Consider the following 23338-nt stretch of genomic DNA (forward strand, 5'->3'; position numbering starts at 1 on the left):
AAACCATAAAAGGTTATTGCTGCAGGGAGCAGCCTCAGCAGAGGAATTCCCAAGGCAGAGTTGGGGAGGAAGCATCGCTGGCTGGGCCGGGCAGGTCCTGCACACGAGCGGGGCCCTGCTGCACTTTGCCAGAACTTCCCGGCAGGAGAAACGTGATGACTCTGGGCTCCTGTGTGGGGAGGAAGGAAGTAGTGACAGGCATCCGCTGCATGTGACAGTCTGGGACAGTCTCGAGGGTTTTGATGCTGTGGGGACAGTGGGATCAGCCAGCCGAGCTGGTTTGTCTCGAGGAAGAAAACTCCATGTTGCTGTAACTGCACACAAGGCCACTGGGATCCAACAAAGATTTAAATACTTCCAATTCAGACCTACAGTTGAAACCTCCCTCCTGCCACTGCTGATTTCCCTTGCTGGAGAGGCACTCACAAGTGTCACAGCAGGAAACAGCACCCGAGCAGCCAGCGGTGGAACGAGCTCTGCCAGCCATGACCTGTCCTCACCTGTCCGCTCCATTGCCTGGTGCAGGATGCTGCCAGTCCCTGAGTGACCATGAAGCCAGGCTGGCGCTGGCAGGGGAAACACGAGGAAACGTGGGATGGGAGCTCTCGCCATGTGGGTCACGTCCTCCAAGCATCAAACACTCTCTGCGTTTCCACTGGGGAAAGGCCACACCAAACACAGCGGGACAAAGGCGCTGGTTAGTTCTGCTGAAGTGAAACGATCCCAGGAGGAAGACCAGAGCGTCTGGGCATTTCCCAGCAATCAGAGGTAGAAACGGTTGGGAAACCATGGAGAGCATTATGAACAAGAAAAAAAAGTTATTCCGTCTCCTGCTGACCCCACACCAGCTGCCCTTTATGTACTGCCCTGCTGGGAGTGCAGAGCTATAGGGTAAAACCTCTGTGAAGCAAGTGCTAAGCTCGCTGAGCCAAAATGGGATGAAGTACAGTCCTTCGCCTGGTCTGGGCCCCACGTCATCGGCCATTGGCACCGGTGGGGATTGGCTCATGCGGTGCGGGGTGGAGGAGGGGAGAAGATAAGCTGTCCAACAGTGTAACATACTGTACAGCGAGCTGCTGTCTTATCACTGCATTTGGGGCCTGGGTTTTGGGCATGAAGGGCCAGGGGAGTGGGGAGCCAGTGCGGTCCTCACCTCCCTCTCAGCTGAAGGGTCTCGGCAGAGCTGAGGGGGATTCGCCGCCCCTCTGATACTTGCCAAGTCACAGGAAAAAGTCACCGTGCAGCTTCTACCAGTGACTCTGCCAGGCACTGAGGGAAGGTCCCATGCGGACCAGTGACTGCCACGGTGCAGAACGCCAGTGCCAGGAGAGGAGCTGAGCCAGACCGGAATGTTTTGTGCCCACAGCACAAGCCCCAGTGGGACAAACTGCTCCGCAAGCACTTGCTGGGGGGGAGAGGGTTCTACTGAGACACCCTCCAAAGCAGCCAGCGTTTGCAAGCACCGTGAGGCCAATTTATTTATTATAGAAATTAGCCCACCTGAGCCTTCCCAGTGAGCCCATAACTGCCCCAGCAGGCATGGCACTGGGGAGGCTGGAGTGGGGTGTCCTAGCCGGGGCTCACCACAGATCAGAGTCTGCATCACCTGGCCTCCTGCTCTGAATTAACCTTCCCTGGACTGTTCACAGTTTGGATCTTGTTCTCCTGCACATCCACATCAGAAGAGAACTGGGGAGTGGGGGAATAACGAGAGAGAAAGAGTATCAAGAGCTCTAATGCCACAGATAAAGGTACTCGAAAACATCAGCCTGAAGGCAGCATTTGCAGGTGAATACAGCAGTGTCCATCTCCTCCAGGACTGCAAATGTCTCACTTCCCAGGGCTCTCACTTCCCTCTTCCCAAGTCACGGCACTGCGTGCAGGAACGAGGCCAGTTCACACCATTGCTGGCATTTCCCGTCCCCACTGTTGGACACTGTGAGCCCAGACTCTGCTCCGAACACGGGGGCTGTGCTCGGCAGCCTGCTCCGAAAGACCGGAGGAATCTTTTCCTCAGCATCTGCTACAACACCAAACTCTCGACATAAGGCTCAGCCCTCGCCAGGCAGCCGTGCAGAGACAGCTGTCTGCAAACCCTGGGACCTCCAGCTCACTGGCAGCAATGAAACAAATTTATTACAAAACCAGAAGGCTGATATTTAACCCATTACCCGGCTCCTAAAAGTGTTAACGTGCCTTGAAAAGAAGATGGAACAGAAGGAAAAGCATTAACCAACACTTTGGCAGTGTCCCTTGCAGAGAGGCGCGGGGTGCACCCAACACCAAGCCCTCCCTGGGGACCCCCAGCACTCTTTGCTACCTGCTCGTCCGGGACAGGCTCTCCCGACCGCCCTGCAGTAGCGCAGCTCCTGACACACGGCTCAGACCGCTCTCCCCGGGCACAGGCCATTACCTCGCTTAAAGGACCATCTCTTCTTCCAGCGCTTTGAGAACGACGGCCAGGAGTGGTTGAGCAGCGAGTCTGACATTTGGGAGCCCTCCTGAGCCCCGTGCAAGGTATAACCCCTAGCAGGAGACGACAGCACAGAGCACGGCAGAGCTCAGCGCGGTCTAAGGCAGCACTGCAGGCTGCAGCCCAGGGGCTGCCAAGGGGGGAGTGGAGAAGCCAAGTGTTTTGTCAGAAGTATCAGCTGATGGAAGCTGTAGCCAGAGAGAAATTCCTGGTCTCTGGCGTTCCCACCTGTGTGACGGGTCAGTAGCTTCCTACAGTGGGGCCTCGGGGATTAGTGGCACAAGAGCACACACAACCCCCGAACACTGCTCCAGCCTCGCAGATAGAAACAGAAAACAAGCTGTTAACACACCATAACCCCCTTCCCCTCTCTGCTCCATTCACGATTATCAGCTGTCAGCCTGATAAACCACCACCTTCAAGGCAGTTCTGCAGGGGCAGAACTTTCACCTGGCTAAGCATCACCTTCACCGTCAACGTAGGGTAAGAGTTAAGACCACAAGCTTGATATTTGCACCTTTGGCATCATTTTCAAGTGCCACAGCAGAGCCTCTGCAAGGGAAGGCACGAGACCCTGACCGTCTGCAACATCAGCAGCATCTTGCAGCTCGCAGCAAGTCCCCATCCCCTGGTGAGGACCTTTCTCCAAGTCCTTCTCAGCTCTCCCGCACCAGGACGCAGGTGGGAGCTATCTCCAAACTGCCCAAGAGACCAAGTTCCCCACCCTGAGGTTTCCAAGCCCGCTGCTCCCCATTGGCACCAGCCGCACAGCCGGGCCTGGCTCCAAACTTTGCTCTCAACCCCTTGATGAGGCTGAAGCAGCTGAGTTTTACCCCTGGGTGGCTGCTGGGCTCCTGGGCCAGACCGAACCTTCTCCCTGCTGTTCAGCTCACGCTTGTGGCCTCGCTGAGCGGAGCCCAGCCAGTTTGGGAACAGCCACAGGCACCCCATGGCATGGAGCCCTCACTGGTCTGGTATTATGCAAAGGCGGGTAGTGAAGAGCATTTCCCTTTCCTGGCCACAAACCCCAAAGCGTGATCTGCCCAGCACAGCCCTCCCCACATCCCCTCTGCGTCGATATCCCCGATATCACGGGTGCCCAGACCTGGAGTGGGCAGTTTGGAGAGGGATTTGGGGCACCCAGGCATGGACCCCTCTTGTGCCCAGCCCAAACTGTGGGTGGCACCAAGGTGACCTTGCAAACCTTCAGCTGTGACACAGCGGGAGATGAGAGCAGCACCTGTAGGGTGTTCAGCCACCCCAGCACTGCTCCAGAGCCACCCATGGGGACATACTGTGGGTTAAACCCCAACCTCATCTCCTCCTCTTTCCTCGCAGCAGAGTGAAGCTCCTTGTAGGCTGCGGCTCCCCAGCCCACCTTTTGCCTTCAAGCGCATGCAGGGGGGGAGGCTGAATGAAGCCCAGGACTTTTGGCTCCAAGACAGACTGCTTCCTCACGAGGCCTCGAGGAAGATGAGCAACAACCCCGTTGTGGTGGTATGGAGCTTGTGCAGAGAGTGACTTACCCTGAGGACTGGCGGCATCTCTCTGGTGGGTTCCCCATGCATCCTTGCACCTGACAGCCCTGGCTTCTTCTCCAGCTGCTGGTGCAAATCAAGAAGCGGAGACTCATCAGGGAAGCAGCAGCCGTGCAGCCGGTTTGCTCACGGGGGCCTCTGGCTCAACCATCTCACCACTTCCCCTTTCTGACGGCACAAACAAACCCGCCCCTCCCATGCTGCTTTTCCTTCAGTGGCAGCCCCGGTGCTGCCCCAATGCTCGCTCCCACCCTCGCGGGCATCGGGGCTCTGGGAGGGTCCAGCAGAATTGGCCAGAGGGGGTCGTGCACCCCAAAACGCCCGGTGCGGGGGGCCTGGAGAGCTGCTGAACCAGTGATGGCTGCAAGGACAGCAATTGCCACAAACTGCTTCCTGTTCCGTTCAGAGAAAAACCGCTTTATGCACGCTGTGAGACTGGCACACACGGCTGAGCCTGTGGGCTCGTTGCACCATCACTCGTTAGCCTCCTGCCAGGGGCAGCAAGGCCTCGCACAGGGCTCCTGTTAACGAGTCCTTCATCTTTGCTGTTATGGGTTGACTTTGGGCAACAACAGAGACCTTGAAGCTCAGCAGGTCTCAGTCCTACACGGGATGAAGCAGTAACAAGGCACAGAAATGCCCATGCTGGCCATAGGCATCCGTGTGGGTGAGAGACAGACACTTCAGCTCCCAAAGTGAGCGTGGTTCGGGACGAGGCAGTGATCCCCCTGCCCTCGCCGTGTGCGGTCCGGCAGGCAGAGCCCTCAGCACAGCCATTCGCTCCTTCCCAACAAGCCCCGTGGGCTGATGCATGCTCCCCATCCCACCGCCCCGAGCACACGCCAGCCCTGGCCAAGCCCTAATCAGAACAAGATCCACTCACACTCCAATTACTCAGAGACCGCAGCTTTGGCAGCGCTTGGAATAGCAATTACCCCGTGCTCCAGGAAACCGCAAGAGCAAAGAGGAATTAACGTTTAATTTCTCTGAAGTCCACAAGAGCTCGATTAGTATCAGAGATCAGGGCTGCTCCTAAAGACCAGGCAGCTGCCCTGGCTGACGGGATGGTGACTTGTCCTCAGCTCAAATGAGAACAAATGAGATCTGCTCCTCCTGCCCCATGTCTGGCATGGTTTGGGGGTTACCAAAGTAGAGCTGTGCAGGCAGCCTGGAAGAGCGATGAGGGATAACAGCGCGAGGGCTGGCCGAGCCTTGGCAGCTTCTCCACAGCATCCCAGAGAGGCCAGCGGGCAGCAAACCTCCCATGACAGCAAGTCCAAGTTTTGTGGCTTTGCTTAATTTTGCATTTTAGGATCCCCAGAGAACAAGCCTGTGCCAGAAGAAGCAACTCCAAAACATCTTAAAATACCAGTTTGTTTCTCATCTCTCTCCTGGTAGGAGAATTCCAGATGGGCTTAGGAAAGAGCTGAAGGCCAGCTGAGCTCCTCGGTGTGTCCGGACAGGAGGTGGGCAGAGCACAGCCAGCTCCGGTTGCCTTGTCCAGTCCCACGTTCAGAGGCACTAGGTGGCATCAGCACTGCACATTTTCTGTTCAACCAGCACCATCATCTCCCTCCCAGCCCATCCCAGCCCTGGGCTGAGGAAACCGTTACTGGAACTTGTCAGGGACCAGGGCCAGGAGCATGGTTAGGATTCACCTCGACCCTTCCAAAAAAGCAGCACTTTTTGCAAAAACAAAATCACGCTACTCACTTTGATAACAATTGATTGCACGCGTGTCCAACGCTATCTCTGGGTCCTTCTGAGGGGCAGGCTGGGCACGACAGAGCTCCACGTGTGTCCAGAGCAGCCCCAAACTGCACATTCAGGTTGGGCAGGAAAAGACCATCGCCAGGGCCGAGGCACGAAGGGCCAGGGCTACGGCACAGGCTGCCAGCCAGGCAGCAGGGCAAATCATACTGTGCCTGGACAGAGCCATGGGGAAGGAAATATTAAACCAAACCCATTAATTCCACCAGCTGCGTTGCTGCAGCATCCCACTCGGCCATCAGCCCCCGGCTCGGGCGGTGGCGATCCCAAGGCTACGAGGAACAGGACGACACTGAACGATTTTGCTGAGTGGAAGGAAAGCAGGATACCTTAACTGAGCAATGAAATAGTGAGAAAAAAAAATAGCAACAGTAAGTCCTCCACCGCGTTGGTGCAGCTGATCAGGAAGGAAATCTCACCTCTGGTGAAACAAAACAAGATTTGAGTTCAAAAGATTTTACCCTTCGAGTGGCCTGCTGCAGAGCAGAAGGTGAGATGGTTTCCGGGGCAAATCTGGTTACAGCAAGACAGGGATGAAGCAGATCCTCCGACTTTTTTTTTTTTTTTTTTTTTTAAATTGCCTACAGGGAGGGAAGCCTGGGTGCGTGCACTTGGAAATAACAGAATTACAGCACAGAGCAGCAGCTCTCGCTGTTTCAGGCAGAAGGAATCCCTTTACCAATGTTTACCCGACGGGATCAGGCTGCTGAGAAGCCCACGGTGAGGACGCAGCCCAGTGTGGATCATCCAGGCCACCGGGCAGAGGAGTTAAACCGGTTCAGACCACAAGCCTAAAATTGGCAGATCTGGTGTTGGTTTTTTTTAACACCATTCATTTTGCAACTGAAAGTATTGCTTATTCCAAAATACGAATTTAGTGCTTTCTCTGTGGTAAAGCAGCATTCAGTGCTGCACAGACAGCAGACACAAAATGAACAGAGTTATTCTTGGATAATTTATTCAGAATTTTAATATAAACAGTTAATTGTTCAATATTCTGACACACAGCAAGATTTTTTCCTTAATATTCAAAGATACTTTCTGTACATGTCACTGCTTGGCTCTTATATATGAAAACATTGAAAAAAAACCAAGGGGGAAGGTTTTTCTTTTTTTTTTCCTTCCTTTTAAAAAAAAAAAAATCATGGCACATTTGATCCTTTATTTCAAACAAGAGGTATCTGCAATACTATTTGTATTCTGGAACCTTAGATATGCAAAGAGAAAGGTGGGAGCAGCAAGATTAAACAGAAAAAGAAAAAAAAAAAGACTTCACAGAACATCACTTCACGTGTAACTGAAACTGTCTTTAGTTTCTTTAAGTGCAAGCAGAAAGCATTTGCTTTTGGCTGTGTTTGATAAAGCCGATGTCCAGTACCCCCATCCATCCACGTCCTCAAACACAAACCAGTTTTGATACTCCAAGAACAAAATCATTCCCCAAACTAAAGCAAAAGGAAACGCTTTTCCTTTTTAAAGAACATTCTCTCTTTTCAGATTTAGAAGTGGCCTTTCTAAAATTCCCTGTCAGCCAGGCTGCACGGGACTCGGTTATGGCAGAAGAATTCATCACCTAAGATGGTGGAAGTGCCATGGATGCTGCTGGGAAAATCTGGATTACCTGAAAAGCTTTGGTATCGAGCCCAGCCCAGGCCTCTCAGGTGATCAGTCCTGAGCTCAAGCTTTACTGGTGACACCAGGACTTAACAGGGGCTGGGACTCAGCAAGCTGGGACTCATCTGTGCCCACATTTCAGCTCCGCTGGTGGTTTCTTTTAGCTGCCAGAACTATCCCAGGTCCTCCCAGCTGGCCGGACCCAGCTCCCACAGGGACTTTCTGGACTGAGAAAAAGAAACTTATTTCGTACCATCAGTGGGAACACTGGACTCGGAACAAAAACGACTACCAGAAACATAATTTCTTGCCGATTGCAAATCTGTTGGCAAAAAAACCCAACTCTGTAGGAGTTAATACTAACTTTATTATACAATATTTAAAAAGTCATTTTCTACCTGTCCCCTTATAGCTTGCATTGTGCTGCAGTTAATTTGCTGAAACTGCAAGAATAAGTGCTTACTTTGATAAGGACAAGCAATTTCATTTTAAAAAGAAATACACATTTAACGACAGCAGATTTGCTAAAAACGGTAGCTTTAGAATTGCTTTTGAACAGTCAGGTTCTTCCAAAAGTCAATTGTACGACTGGCTTCGCTCTTGTGATACGCGTAACAAGGCAAGCCGGAACAGAACAGGTCGAACGTGTTAATGTTCTGAGACCAACATTCACGTAGAATCCAAGCAGAGTTAACACAGAGCCAAGCAGAAGGTAATAAAAAGGCCAAATTCAATTAAGTTCATACAAATACTCAAACTAATCTTATTTTGAATTTCATGTATTTCTGAACTATTTCTTGATTCCAATCCATTCAACAGCTCCTTTCCCTGGACCACGCGCACAGGAAACTATTGGGGGGCATCGGCTCTTTTGCGGAGGGGACCGGGTTCCAGCCGTGGCTGTGCCTGCGAGTGTCCCCAGGGCGGCGGGCAGCTTCGAGGGAGGCTGGGATGCAGCGAGAGGATCAGAGGGATTTCTGCAGCTTCTTGCTCACTCCAGGCTCTGAACCGATTTCACATGGATCACGGGAGCACCTAGCACAGCCTTGAGAGTAAGGTTTTTATGGCACAAAGATATTTTACCTTCTGACTTGTAAAACAAGGTTCCAGTCTTGGTATCAGGAATCACTGCTCGCAGTGAAGGGCCCCTGAATACCTCAGGGTCCGTCTTCGTATCACAGTGACGTTAAGAGGGAACTCAATTGCGTCTCTCCCTCCCCTAAAACGGAGGCTCAAGAATAACCGACACAGCACCCTTCTTGCTCCTGTCTTCTCCTATTTGCCTTCATCAGTCAGGTCAATAACACAGTAAGCGACTTTAAGATTTTTTCCAAAGAGATACCAACATTAAATGCAACATACTAAAATTAAGCAAAGTGTCCCGTCGCTATAATACAAATTTAGGAGGAAAGAGATATGCTACCCATAAATTAAGAGTACCCTTTAGCAACCTAAAAGCAGCCTCTTCCATACCAACACAGCTGCTTTACGATCAACAGAAAATATCCTCGTTGCAGCGTGGTCTAGTTCTTATCACCCTTCCCAACCCAGTGCTGGCACAGAATTTATGTTATTAGCTCTTCTATTTTACAACACAACAGAGTATTTACAAGCAGCCAGGAAAGACGCGTTTCTAACCCAGCAGCCAAGCTTTGCAATGCTGCACTGTACTGCGAGAGAAGTACCAGATTTGCAAGAGGCGTTCAGGAAGTGGCAATTGAATTTAACGTGCAAACGTTTCTGAGAAACCTCTCCAGTCTCGCGCTTCAAACATTTGCTCAGAGAAAACACAGCGGAGCGCAGAAAGCTGTTCCTTATACCTCCTGCTTCACCAGCTTTAGAGCCAGTGAAGTTCTGGCTACTTGCTGTACCCTCCCTGTCCCCAGGCTGTGCACAGGCGGCTGCAGCTGCTCCTGAACAGGCTGACGTCTGTCCCGCTGACCGGTGCTGCCAGTGGGATGTTCTCTGCCCACAAAGGGCAGGATCCAACCCTCCAACAACTACCACCTCAGTAAGAGAAACCCCCCACATGGAGAAGGTTTCATCTAGAACATGCAATCTCAACTTGTACGCAAGCCCTGGTGTCTCTGAACAGGTACCGGCAAGACCCAAGGGAGGGATTTCAGCATCCCCAGGGCGAGGATCTTCCAACAATAGAGACCAAAGTATCAGCTGTGGGCTGAGAGTAAAGGATTTTCCAGAAGTGAGAAACAGGCTTTACAAATGACATTTGTTTATTCTCCCTAATTCTATAGTTGCGTAAGTGTAATCTTTACCAGCCGCAAGTGGCAACTGCTAGTGTTTTTTTTTTGTTGGTTTTTAAAAAGGGGAAAACCGCTATCCTCGCCACCAGCACCATACGCCTTTCCTCCCGTTTGGCACAACGTAGAAAGGATGACTGGAATAACCTTTACGCACAGTATTGGGTATAAACAACCGCTCTGTTTGGCGCAGAGTGAAGATGACAATGAGCCATGTGAACGGACTGCCTGTCCACAAAGCGAAACGCATATTCCCTTGTTCAGTGATCTGAGTGTTGCAAATCACGTGTACTCACAGGGCCAACCAATATCAACTAAATTTAAAAGCCAGACCCAATACGAGGTTCCAAGGTTTGGTTATAGAAAATATCTTCTACTCCCACAGTTACGATCACTGCAAGTGTTATCAGAACAAGGACATGCTGGGAAAGGTTTGTTTCAGGAGATCCTACAGGCAGGACTCTGGACAACCTGTGCACAGCGAGAAGGGCAGTGACCAAGCCACCCGCATCTGACAAGAAGGGCTGGTGACAGTCCCTGCTCTATGCTGGCAAACACTGCTCCAGAAGAAAGCGGTCTACTCCTTTCAGGTTTTTAGTTCACCGCAGTCCAAACATTTAAATAGCTTTTTTTTTTTTTTTTTTTTTTTAAAATCACAGCAGAACTAAGAGGATGACATCAGAGTATCAAATCCAAATTTGTAAATCAGTTCCTTTGGTCACTACTGCTCTGATTAGCGATAAACAGTGATGAGCCGTTCTCCTACCCATTCCCTTCGGTGAATGGTCCCTAGTATTGGAATCAGTTGATATTGATTTTCCCTGATTCACAATAGGTCCAGACCAGAATATTTAAACAGGTTTAGAGGTGCGTAGTATTAAAAATATCCTTAAGAAACACTGAGGTAGACTGCACCAGAACAGGACAAAAATAATCCCACCACATCCACCTGCCGAGATTTTACGGATACAAATTTACATGTTCTGTGTGTTTAAGAAAACTAATTGATTGTTTTTTTTTTTTACAGTGTTTTATATATTAAAATAAATTAAAAAATTCTAATAAGAAAAACTTCTCTTCCTTAGAAAAGTGTGAGAATATGTCTTCTTTCCTGCAGTGTAGTATAGAGCTGCTAAACAGTTACTACTTCGTAAAGCAGAAGAAATGTAAACGAGGCCTTTTGAAATCGAAGGTTCTGACCCATGTCTGGACTGCCTAATTTCCACCTAACTTTGTGAGCAACCTCTACCCTCCACCTCTGTCCGACCGGACCAGATTCAACTGGCACAAAGGCCCAATAGCTCGTGGTGGTGCACAGAGTCCGTCGTCCTCCCCTGACGTTGCACCGACCGGTTTAGCTGCAGCGCGGCTGAGCAGAGTGGGCTCAGAGAGGCGCTTTCCCTATGAACTCCAGCCCCTTTCATCGGTTACAGGGAGAAATCAGCAGCGCTGCCCAGGCTGGAATAAAAAGCCACACACACCAGCTTGGCGTCCCCACTCTGACCAAGTCAGGAGAACCTTGTTTTCTCCTGGCGGAGAGCACAAACTGGCTCTTGGACTTGTCCAGGAGGAGGAGCGAGCACCTCTCTCCCCCCTTAGAACCACCTCCTCTATGACAAGGGCCTGCAACAGCGATAATCTTCATTTCTTGCTTTAACACTTCTCCCCGCCAGCACACTCCCTCACCGCTATGAGACACGTTTAGTTTCACAATTATCGTCTAACATCTTACGCTGATCAGTTCTATCTTTTCACGCAAACAGCAGCAAAACCAAAGCACAGTCCAGAGCACGAAAGTTGACATCCCGAAGAGCTGAAAGCAGCCAGCTAACGCACGCATCCTGGGAAGCGTGCAGGACGGCAGTGCGGGTATCTCAGGAAAACATCGAAGACCTGCAGGCAGCACGAGGCCAGACGCCTGAGCAGCAGCAGACAGGCAGCAGGTAGCTAACCACAGTCACATTTAGCTTCTGCTTCACGTGCAGAGCCAAGAGCCTTCTGCTCTCCCCCCCTTCAGACTGACGTGTCTCTTTTTGTCGGTTAGAGCTCTTGCTCGTCCTCTCTTGTCGGTTGCTTCTGCGGCACAGAAGGCAAAGCAAGGGACGCAGGGGCGAAGGAGCAGTGAGACTCGGGACTGGGATGTTCTGGTGTCCTTCAGCCCCCAACAAGCGAGTGAAGTCCCAACTACTTTATCTCAGGGCTTCGACTGGAGCCAGCTGACTGCACTGTATAAATCATGAAACTGCGTTATAAAGCCTTGTCAAGTACAAACTTAACGTGTGCTTCATAGCTCCTCAAAGGGTAATCAGCTAAAATTAGTTCGTTCTGAAATCTTTGGACCACTTTAAGACCAAACAATTCCCCAAATTTTCCCCTCCCCGAAAGTCAATAATTTATATGAAGTTAAAATTTAAACCAAAGACATTTTTAAATATGTTACAACAAACAATATATATACTCAATGCTGTAAGGACAGAAAACTCCGTATCTCAGGTCAGGGGACTCCTACTTCGTTTGGTCTTGAAAGTACCCACAAATCTCAGATTTCTGCTCCTTTGGCTCCCAGCACATTTTCCTCATTTGTTAATGAGAGAAAACCTACTCCCAAGAGTCCTTAGTATAAAAATAATCTGTTTGGGATTCAGTCATTCCAGGGAAATGGGGGGAAAAAAAAAAAAGGTAAGTACACACTTCCAAGAAGAGGAAAGCTTCTGTGAGAACATACAAAACTTATGTACAAAAAAAAAGAAGTGTATATTTTCCTATACATATACACCCCACATATATATACTGCACACACGCACACACACGCACGCACCCCTGGGATTTAACCCATTTAAAAAGTATGAAAGCAGCAGCTATTGGTCAATCTGAGGATCTGGCGTGTCCGACTGATGTGTTGAATCCTTCAGCTGTAGTGAAGAGTATGCCTGAAAGCCTGGAATTCTACTGGAAAAGCTTTTGTCCTGCAGAAGTTTTGTTCCGCACCGTTACGCTGTAGCTCAGATACCAGCAAATTTCACGTCTTTTGTTGGCAAACGTGGATGCTCCTCCTTCAGTTTAACTTACACGGTCGTTTCCTGTTTTGAAACCATGGTTACAGAAGGGACAGCAGCCATGGAAACCTCTTCCATTTATGTTCACAGATAAATCCACTGACAACCAGTCAACTTGGGAAAAAAAAAAGTATTAATCATAATATGATTAAAAATCTGAAGTTTGTAGATGTGTGTCATACACTGTGGCAGCAATAACAAGAGTCCTGAGATTTGTGGAGGGAAAAAAAAGCAGACACAACCCTTGGGCCAAACAGGAAGCGTTAGGAAGGACTTGACCTGGGCATGGAGAGAATTCGCCCGTTTTTCTTGCCACCGTTCATGTGAGTGTAAGGTATGTGCTCTTCGTAGTTCCCCTTGAGAGCCATGGAGGGTCCATTGTCCCGCCCCAGGACTTTGTCCCTCTGCGAGTACGAGGAGGGATCGAGGGGAATGCTCTCCATGTTCTCAAAGTCCATCTCGTACTCCTCTGTTTCCAGAGGTTTGTTCTCCTCGCTGTAGAAGAACGAGACCTCGTGGAAGCTGGGGTGCAAGTCCTCCTTCAGCATCTCGATGATCTCGATGAAGGTGGGGCGCATCTTAGGGTTGTACTGCCAACACATCTGCATCAGGCTGTGCCTAGATCAGGACAAACAAGAGTCAGGGGTAGGAAGAAGCAGTTTCTGTCGGCAGGGCTGGCACAGACCAAGGCTGGTGTCCGTGTCAGACCACCCACCACACCTGCTACTCCTCTGACACTCCAAGTTGTTTGTTCACTTTCCAGTCTCCGTATTTGCCTGTAGATCCTGACACTCCTTTTTCTCTATTTCTGTCTAGATCAAAAAATTCCTTCCAATTCCTTCAATTGTTCTTAACTCAGCTTCCGAAGGAAACGGGGCTGCAGTTCACATACTCCGTGTATGCGTGCACGCACTTATAGTCAGGTCACAATTTTTTAATTCATTCAATTTTAATTTTAACTCAGCCTGAAAGATAACAAAGCTCCTAAAACTTCAAGGAAAATAGGAGGCTGTGCAGAAGACAGAGGTCCTGTAAACATCCCACCCAAAAGAAACGCTGTGGCAAGAGGTCATATGTTATCAGACACCATGGAGAAAGAACTTACAAGCACAAATAAAGGTTCAAACTGGAGTTTGACAAATGTCCAGGACAGCAGGCTTTTTTCATAAAGGTACTCACAAACCATGTTTATTTTTTGACTGTGGAAGTGCTGTTTTGGCCAGCAGCAGGCTGGGGTAAGAGGTTACCAGAACCAGTTACCCTCTGTGTTCCCTTTTCTAGCCAGGGCTCCTTCCCCTCATCGCTGCAGGCTGCTTCAGCAGTGGCTCCTTACACCCACCCAAACGCCCCAGCTCGGGTTGAACACTTAGTAATGGGATTTTTTTAATTACCCTGACAGAAGCAGCTTAGGGAGCATCTGGGTATGCAGCCATGCTGGGGACGCAGTAACCTCCAAGACAGTAAACCTCACGAGCAGCTGCAGAGAATAATCCTTAACCCTGGTGCACGACAACGTCTGGTTTCAGTTTGTAATCTCTGCGAGGTTTTTTTCACCATCGCCACGCAGCGCTCTCCTTTCTCCCTAACCTTGCAGGCAGCCTAGCCTTGTACTTTAAATGGGGCAAGAATTCTGCACCAGAAATGAAAAGGCCTCAGACATGATCAGCAGCTCTGGGCTCAGCACAGCATTCTCCTACCTCTCCCCTCCTTGTTAGCCATAAATTGGATTTCTGAAAATCAGCGGTAAAAATCTGTTGTAATTCTCAGGACTGTTTATGTAGCATAGAGAGATGAATTACAGAAAACCTCAGCAGACCTGGGATTAACATGCTGCTCTCCAGCCTCTGTGGCCACGAGGATGCAGTCAGTGGCCAGGCTTTGCCACGTGACATAAGCCAACTGCCATCCGCTAGCTTGTAGGGGAGGAAAAACATTTTCTTTGGGGCAACTGATACAGCGCTTATTTGTATTTTAAGCTTTCCCTGTTCTTTGTCCTTCCTTCTCTTGAATCTGTACTCACATTGTAAGGTCCAGGTTGGTTTAATTTCCCTTCTAGTGAAGCAGGCTGGCTCAGGGCTCTAGGTTTAATTCCTGGACTGCTACGGATGCATCATCGGTTGAACTTCGGAGAGCGATGCCTCACTAAAGTCTGCTTTGTTCCTCCCCAACAGAGAAGGAGGAACCTTTTTTGGTCTCACTTTAGCTAAAGAGTACATGGGTTGACTGTCCCCTGCTTTACTACTTACAGCCTCTCCAGGCAGTTGTCCGGCTGATCCAGGTATCCTCCATCCATGACAAACTTTAGCACCTGTTCATTGGAGAGTCCCTGGTATGGCTGCTCAGCTAAACTGCTTATTTCCCAGAGGACAACACCAAATGACCTAAGAAAGAGAGAATAAAACATCCTGGAGATCTACAAGTGATAGTCTTATATTGGAGAACACATACTCTAAAAGAACAGGACTGTATTTTTAAGAAGAGGGTTTCAAAACAAAGCTTTTGTTTTGTCTGTACGCTGAAGAAGTCAGCAACTCACAATTTAAACCACGTGTGTTAAAATAGTGAGCTCTTGAGCTAGAATCTATCTGGGATCACAGAGTACAACTTACCACACATCGGAATAAGCAGTGAAAACACCATCCTTTAATGACTCGGGTGCCATCCACCGCACAGGCAGCAGTCCTTTGCCTCCCTTACGGTAATAATCCGTCTCATAGATATCTCTGGTCATGCCAAAGTCTGAGAAAAGCAATTGGGATGTGTTAAATGTCTCTCCTTCCCTGCTACTTTTACCGTGCAACATCTCCAGATGAATGTTTCCTTCCTTTGATGCTATTTTCAGCCACCCATCCAGGCTCCCACAGCCCAGCCTGCAGTCCTTTGTCACCTTGTGATTAACATTCAAACCGCTTTCCTTTTCCCTGCATTTTTCCTTTTCTGAACTTCTACAGAGCCGTGATCGAGATTGTAGAGTTACAATTTTTAGTGACAGCTTCTATTCTAAACATCATTTTTATTCATCCCCTTTAAGTAAAACAGAGCTCTCTTTGCCCTGAAATCCCACTGCCTTGGCTTTAAGTCCAAAGAGGTCTGAAAAACCACCACGCTGTGGAGTTTTGGTTTCTTTTTAAATGATTTACTTACTTATTTCTAAAAGGGTTTGGGTTAAAAACTGGTTCTTGTGGAAGACAAATGACTTTTAGAAGGCACCTGACCTCATGATAGGATTATCAACACTTGGGTTTGTTGTACCCAACACCTTCTTTGTCATAATTCCCGTGAAAGCAAAGATCAGTGAGATAACCCTCGGCAGCTTAGGCTGGAAAGACCTTTTGGATAGAGATGGTGAGAAAAGCTGCTCTGGCTCTCAGGGAGATGACTTTCTTACTAAAGTCCATACAATTCTCTCACAGGGAAGAAAAAGAGGAAAGTTTGCTGCATTTCCAAAGGCAGCCAGTGGAAACCACCTGCGTTTGCTGCATTGGTCTTGGGCTTCATGTATTTGCCTTTACAATAAATATGACCCACAGAATTCTCTTCTGATCACATGCTACATACCTCCAATTTTTACAGTGAAGTCTTCTGCAACCATACAGTTACGAGCTGCAAGATCTCTGTGAACAAATTTTTTGGCATTCAGATAGGCCATGCCATCGGCGATCTCCGCAGCCATCTGGATCATTTCTCTCAGTGTTGGAGGCGGACGACCAGGGTTATTCTACAATAAACAGAGAAGTATTAAACCCCAAATCAAGTCACTCTGTTGCACAACAGACTCCCTCTCTCCTGTTTTTACCTCGGCATCGGGTCGCAAGGAGCGGAGGTAACTTTTCAAATCTCCATGTGCCATTAACTCCATGACCACCAGAGTAGGTTGCCCTTTTGAGACCACCCCGAGGAGGCGAACCTGGAAAATAAGTGAGAAATTCCCTCAAGGTTGTGCCCAAACACACTGGGCAGAGCTCAGCTATGAAAAGAGGGGGATATAGCAAAGCCAACACCCACGGAACAAGAGCTCAGAACAGTACCACAAAACCCTGTCACGCCGAGAAGTTTTGAAAGATGCATTTTATAAAATATGATGTGGAAAGATCACAGCTCTTTTTGATCAACCGCCTCTGCAGAAGGACTGCGTTTGTAAGCTGAATGTCAAGCTTTGAAAGCACCAAGGAACTACTGGTTACATGATGGGACTTGCTAATCATCCGAGGCACGCAGTGATGCTTACCACATGATGGCAGCTGAACCCTTTCATCACAGAAGCTTCATTTAAGAACTCGATGCGCTCGCGGAGGCTGGCTGATTCGTTAACAGTTTTCACAGCTACGCGAGTCTCCGGCTCTCCCTTCACTATGTCCTTGGCGATCCCTTCGTACACCATGCCGAAGGAGCCCTGTCCCAGCTCCCGGAGGAGAGTGATCTTGTCTCGTGGAACCTCCCATTCATCGGGGACGTAGACTGTTGAGCAGAGGGAAAAGTTTCTGAATTGAGCAAGTATCTTTTGAAAGGCATTTCGGTGGCAGCCTCGTGTAGCGCTGCCACAGGATACTATAGGTATAAATCTAAAAAAACCAAAAAGACTAGAAAAAGTCCATAAAGACAATGCCAATCCCATACTGCACAGCCTGAACGACTGTGCAAGAAATAAGGCCCTGAAGTCGGCCCTCACTGCTCTCACCATCACTGGCGCTGAGATATTCGGGGTTAGAGGATGCATACAGTGGTCCAGTTGGTCCTTCGGTTTGTCTGGAAGAGACACACAAATTCTTCAGCATGTTTGCAGCTTTTGACATATTAGAACTGAAGGCAGTTTGATTAATTCTCAAAGCATGCAGCAAATACAAACTGTCCCAAATTCCAAAGGCACAACGTATTTCCTAAACTAAATTAATGTTGCAATCATTATCTAAATTAGAAAGTAAACACAGAGTTACTTTCAATAAATAAAGTCTTTGGATATAAGTTTTGCTTGTTCTGGTGACAACAACAAAAAATTGCACTCACCTCTTTTTCACAAGCACGTAAGCAGCTCCAATAATTCCAGCAATTATTATGGCAAAAATAATCGGAACAATTATAACAGCAATATTAGGCTGAGCATTCACTAAAGGAGAAAGAGAGAGTTGGAGGTATTATACAGGTCCAAAATCCAAGTCTTTTCCTCAATCAAATCTCCCCCTTGAATAAACTGGAACAAACATGAAACTAGAGGCTACTTCAGATACAGAACGTGGGGCTGGTCAGAATGAGAACTCATGAAGAGAAGTCACACGTTTCTAAGTAATTTCAGTTTCTTGAAAGTAGATGGATTGGTAAATATTTTATAACCCCCTACAGTTCCATGTGCACTGCTTGCTAACCCCTCATCTTCCAAAAATAACCTGGGTTTCTATCAGGAATTAAATGCTGAGGAAAAAAAATGAACTCACAATAATCAGCCACATAAAAATAGGTAGGTTCTGTCCACGAGCCATTTCCAGCCAGTGATGTAGCTCGTATACGGACGCTGTAGTTTCCAGGCTGCAGTCCACGGAGTTTACAGCCCTGCTCGCTGGCAAAATGCTTACGGGAAACGCAGTAGTGTGCTTCCTGCGGGAGGAGGGAAGAGAAAGGCTGCATCACGCTACCTCTGCCATAACCCTGACCTCTAACAGCACACCAGGATTCCTATCTCACCTCCTTGTCTGGCAAACGTAGGCAAATCGGGCTTTCACACGCTCAGGTCTTTTCCAATCTAGTGGTTTGTCCTGGATTTGCATTTTACAGTTTGGTAGTTCAGATTACACAGAGCGTATGCCATTTGCTGTACGAGCCCTCAGCCCTGAAACCTGACCTGGGCTGGCAAACCCTCCTACCCACACGGCCCTGGCATTCGGCAGGGGCAGCCGGGCTGCCCGCAAGCTCTCTGGCTGCTCAACACTCCCCTCATTTCTCTAAGCAACTGAAATTTAGATGCATGTTTTCTGTCCTGCTGTGAAATAAAGTTCCTAAAAAAACTCCATGCAGAAAGTTAGCAAATTAGATATGCTTCTTTGGCAAACAGGCACCACAGAGGCAGATTTTTATTTCTCAATGTCACCGCGGACAGACTTCTGAAGGATACAAATCCGCTAGTGAAGTTTTACGTCACATTGGTTCACGCAGAAGGAAACCAGACAGGACAGAACACTGTACGCACGAGGGCTATTGAAGACGAAACAGCCCTGGACTCCCAGTCAGAGCTACTTCTCCAAATGTGCCGTGTTAAGGAGCAAGCAGAAATTCTCACCTCTGTCTCCCCGAGACGTCCATAATTCACTTCATACAGCACAATAAGACCATTTGGCTCCTTTGGTTCCTGCCACTTCAAATGCACGGTATTTTTTTCAACCATTTCATGGGTAACTGGACCGACGATGTCATCAGCCTTAGCTAGAACCAAGGTCATGATTAATTATAGTTTTATTTCATGTCTTTGGCAAAATTCAAAACCGTCAATACTTCATCCATCACCCCTTCCTACCAGGACATACGGAGAGCACCAGTCCTACACGATGTTTCTGTATTGCACCTGGCTCCCACAGGAAAAGCAGCATTTTAAAAACAACCGTCAACCCAAAGCAAAGCTCAGGAAGATAATTACCTTCTGGCATGGTCCTGGCACTGACATAAGCTGCAACACCACACCGGGATTCCTGAGCATCGTGGTTACAAGCGTGGAGCTCGATGCGATAGCCGGTGAAATGCCGCAGGCCTGAGATAACCAAGGACTCCTTAGACTTCACTTTTTCAAAAGGTTTCTGCTCCTCTGCACTCTCAGACGCTGCCGCAGAATTGTTTGGAGAGGATGCGATGGTGGGTATCACCACAGTGGCGTTTGCCACAGAGCCAAGGTCTCTTCGTTTTCTTGATGGCCTATTAAATAACAAAGGTTCCAATTGTATTTGTTACATTCAACGTAAACACATTCATCTGAAAAGAAAAGAGTTAAAATGGGAGGGCTCAGAGTGCCACTGAAAACTCAAATTCAAGCCTCATATTTGCAATGTGACAAAGAAATTCAGGACTTTTTTTTTTTTTTCCAAACAAGCAATCTCTCTCACCCCCTGTAATGCACGTAGCTTTTTAATTATATATCCCTGAGACACCTTCGCTGCACAACTCCATACAGGGAAAAGAAACAACCAACAAACCAACAAGTCTAAAGTATTTGCTTGAGAATTCAAGTTTTTCTAGATCCTCCCAGCTGAATACAACTTGACTAGGTTGCCTGGTACAGCGTTGCGATACTTTGGAGTTCATCTCCTACACATTCTTGCTTCGAGCAAACGAGGTCGTATCACAGCCCCCAACTCTGACGCCCTTCGATGTTCCGCACATTCCAAGTGTCATAAACTTGCATTTATAACGCATAAGACCAGTTTCACACCTCACTAGAATCCATCTGCCATGCTGAACCCTAAGGCTGAATCTAGATAGATAATTTTAACCTTTTTCTGAGAGACCAAATCTGCTAATGTTCTTTTCAACAGACGCACTTAAAACTCACAGATTCAGATTACAAATTAGTTGCACGGTTTTGTTAACGAAATATTGCATCTCAAATTATTGCACTATGGTCTGAAAAATCAGGTTTTTGCAGTTGTAAAAACAGAACCGGCAGCGTGATCCTGTCGCCTCTGTTTGCAAGGGAGTGCTACTAGCCAACCATAATGTCAGGTTTTGACAGTAAATAAATAGGATCAATTCAACAGAATTAAGAACCATTCACAAATTTAAGTTTCTTGGGAAAAGAAAAAAAGGAACAAGTACCAAAACAAAACTACTCATTCTAACTCTTTATGTCCTGCCTCGAGGAATTCCAGGTTGGGAACTAACCAACGTGGTGAATCAGTAATCGTATTTAGTTACACAAAAGGAATTAATGCCATTTGAAAACCAGACCATGTATTCTAAGGGGATGATGATCTTTTTTTGTGTGTGCATGTCTGTGCAGCTATTAAAGGGTACAAAGAGTGACCTGAACTGAACCCACACTTGAGGCATCTCCAGTCTCTAAAAATGTAACAAGCTGTTGAAGCAAATCTTTGCTGCTGAACTGAACTTTCCACTGCCACCCTCTGACTACCAAGGCAAATCATTTGCCAACTACAGCTACAACGGAGGCTTGCGCAGGTCGGGTCTCAGCCTGCGACCCCTGGCTCCATCCCTGCTGTTATTTCTCCTCCAATGGCAAATGCAACCAGCTGGAAAGCAGATTTTAGCATTTCCTCAAGCTAAATGTCTTGTTGTGCACAAGAACGTAAGCATATTCATCCACCTGATGAAAAAATGGGATGCCAAACGGCAGGTTCAGCAGAGCACGTTCCAGTTTTTAGTTTTCTCTTTCTCTAATTACTAATTAACTCATTTTGGAGCTGCTGTTATCTCAGCCTGTGCATTGTTCTGAACAGTGTCCCCTAACAAGGGGGCACAGTTCAGAGACCCAGGTCTGGGTCATGCCACCTCCCTCCTTTGGAAGGAATCTTGACCTTCAACCAGAACCTTGTTTGGACTCAGAAGCAAAGCTACACGCCACTGTTCGCAAAGTGTGGATTCAGCTGTTCCTCATATTTAAGAGAATTTTGTTTTTTCACAAGTAAAACAGTAATTTGACCACTGATGCAACACAGACTAAAACGCAAGAATAACTTTTTCCTTCTCAAGTTACAGAAAGCAAGAAAAACTTCTGAAGCTATAAATCCCAATCTTCCCATATTTATTATCCTGGATTTGCAGCAATTTTCTTGCCAAATTCTCTGCAGTTTCAAAACATCTGACGTTTTCCCATAGTTGTTCCAGTGCATTTTTCATTATGGCCACTTCAGCAGCTCCAGTGACCTTCCCTGTGCAATGCTCAGATTCAGGTTCCTTCTCCACCTATGACCATCAGCGTGTGATGGCTCTTGGTGCACAGGATGGAAGTGACAACTCCTCACATGCAAAACGGTCCGTGCTGGGGGATTTTAAAAATGCATTAGCTATCTTAAGCCAAGTTTTCCACACACCCAAAACTAGCAAAGGAACAGCTGGCCTGTCTTCCCCCTTTTGCTGGCAAAAGCATTTATATGTTTGTCTGTACAATTAATGGGATTGAAGTGGGAAACCCAGAAAAGAAAGTGACTTTTAATGTGAGCCATTTTCCCAGATCTTGCTCACTCTGTAACCCACTAATATTTTTAATGGCATGAATGTGTGTGACAGAGAGAGAGGGCAGAGACAGAGAAGAGTGAGACTGCTTTTTCTGCAGTAGTGATGGTGGAGTACACATGAAATTACATCCCGAATAGCAGCCATTTAGTTCCCCTCTGCCTCTCAGGACTTTTATTACTTTTGAAATCTTTCCACGCTTTCCACAGAATCACGGAGTGTCTGAGGTTGGAAGGCACCTCTGGAGATTGTCTGATCCGACCCCACCTGCTCAAAGCAGAGGCAGCTAGAGCAGGTTGCTCAGGTTTGGAATATCTCCAAGGATGAAGACTCCACAACCTCCCTGGGCAACCTGTTCCAGCGTGCAATCACTTATTTGCTCCAGTCTGTGCAAAACTCGTTCCAATATAAGAGCAAGTAACACAGGGAAGAAGAAACAAAGCATCAGCTTCCGATGGCCACTTTGTTCAGCTACAAAGGGAGGTTACAAAGCATGTGGTGTAAAGATGCCTGCGAGCTCTGACTGGGAAGGTGGGTATGGCAAGAAGCATTTAGAAACTTCTAGTTTGCCTTGCCAGTGCCAGAGCAAATTAACCCACAAGACTTGCGATAGTGTCTCCTAGAGTAATCACCCGTGCACACAGGGGCAGGGACAGATTCTGTGATTTCCAGAGGGATTCTCAGCAAGTCAGGTGAGATCAGACCTGGCCTAAGGCAGAGCACAGCAGATCTGCGGCGGAGCCTCGTACGGTCTGGATCAGGCACAGGGATCAGGCAGCTGGGAACAGGACAGGAGGAGAAAAATGGTACATGGAGAAGAAGGAGACAAGATGTCAGGGGAGTAACTTCTCAACCGCTCTGTCTTCTGCACCCCTGCCATCTCATATTCCCTGACGGCCTCATCTGTGAGATTCCTCCCCGTGACTGGCAGAAGGCTTCTAATCTCAAGGGGAGTCCACGCAGTACCTCAAGAGAGGTCAATAAACTATCGGGAGCCACATAAGAAGAACCTGAAGTAAAACACACTTCACGTTCAACTCTAGACAGGCTGCCCTGTGAGCAGGCAGTAGGCACAGTATTCACAGGAAAACTAATTCTAATTTATGTTGCCACAGCCTGGAGCCTGTCAGAAAAGACAAGCAGGACGTGTGCCAGCAGGAAGGTAGCTTTACTGCTGACTTATAACAGCAAAAGGGGCTTGTATTAAAAGGATTAGTTAGCATAGGTGAAGTGGAGATTTATTCCTTAGCAGGCTGACAAGGTGGCACATCCTGGTGATTGGTTTCTTCCTAAAATACATACCCCAGAAACTGGCCTGCGAAGCATCCTGGGCTGGCTGCACAACAAAATTGAAAAAAAGAAGAAAAAAAAAAAAAGAAATCAGATTGTCAGAATTGTCTGCCTACGTCAAGAGGAGTTTGGCTTCTGTACATGGCTTGGTTCTCCTCTGCTTTTGAA

At 47.9% G+C, this 23338-nt stretch overlaps 2 protein-coding genes across 8 annotated transcripts in view; both read right to left on the reverse strand.

The window, feature by feature from the left end:
- The window catches only part of ARHGEF18 (Rho/Rac guanine nucleotide exchange factor 18), a 50577-nt gene extending 44686 nt beyond the window's left edge, over nt 1–5891 (reverse strand). For 2 of the 5 annotated variants that reach the window (XM_054805589.1, XM_054805588.1), the window contains exon 1: nt 3307–3430. In XM_054805589.1, coding sequence (XP_054661564.1) covers nt 3307–3424 — 118 coding nt within the window. In that variant the 5' untranslated portion in view covers nt 3425–3430. Of the gene's footprint in view, nt 1–2413; nt 2570–3306; nt 3431–3999; nt 4305–5724 lie in introns of those variants that run through there. The other 3 variants (XM_054805590.1, XM_054805592.1, XM_054805591.1) reach the window with 3 other exon arrangements.
- Nucleotides 5892–6732: 841 nt separating this feature from the next.
- INSR (insulin receptor) overlaps nt 6733–23338 on the reverse strand; it is a 55888-nt gene continuing 39282 nt past the window's right edge. For all 3 annotated transcript variants that reach the window (XM_054805601.1, XM_054805602.1, XM_054805600.1), the window contains 11 exons: nt 19335–19606; nt 18981–19123; nt 18142–18301; nt 17717–17816; nt 17391–17458; nt 16941–17170; nt 16509–16619; nt 16271–16430; nt 15322–15451; nt 14959–15093; nt 6733–13330 (listed from right to left, as the gene is read on the reverse strand). In XM_054805601.1, the coding sequence (XP_054661576.1) occupies nt 12976–13330; nt 14959–15093; nt 15322–15451; nt 16271–16430; nt 16509–16619; nt 16941–17170; nt 17391–17458; nt 17717–17816; nt 18142–18301; nt 18981–19123; nt 19335–19606 (1864 nt within the window). In that variant the 3' untranslated portion in view covers nt 6733–12975. The remainder of the gene's footprint in view (nt 13331–14958; nt 15094–15321; nt 15452–16270; nt 16431–16508; nt 16620–16940; nt 17171–17390; nt 17459–17716; nt 17817–18141; nt 18302–18980; nt 19124–19334; nt 19607–23338) is intronic.

The sequence above is a fragment of the Grus americana genome, chromosome 28, assembly GCF_028858705.1.
Source record: "Grus americana isolate bGruAme1 chromosome 28, bGruAme1.mat, whole genome shotgun sequence".
NCBI lineage: Eukaryota > Metazoa > Chordata > Aves > Gruiformes > Gruidae > Grus > Grus americana.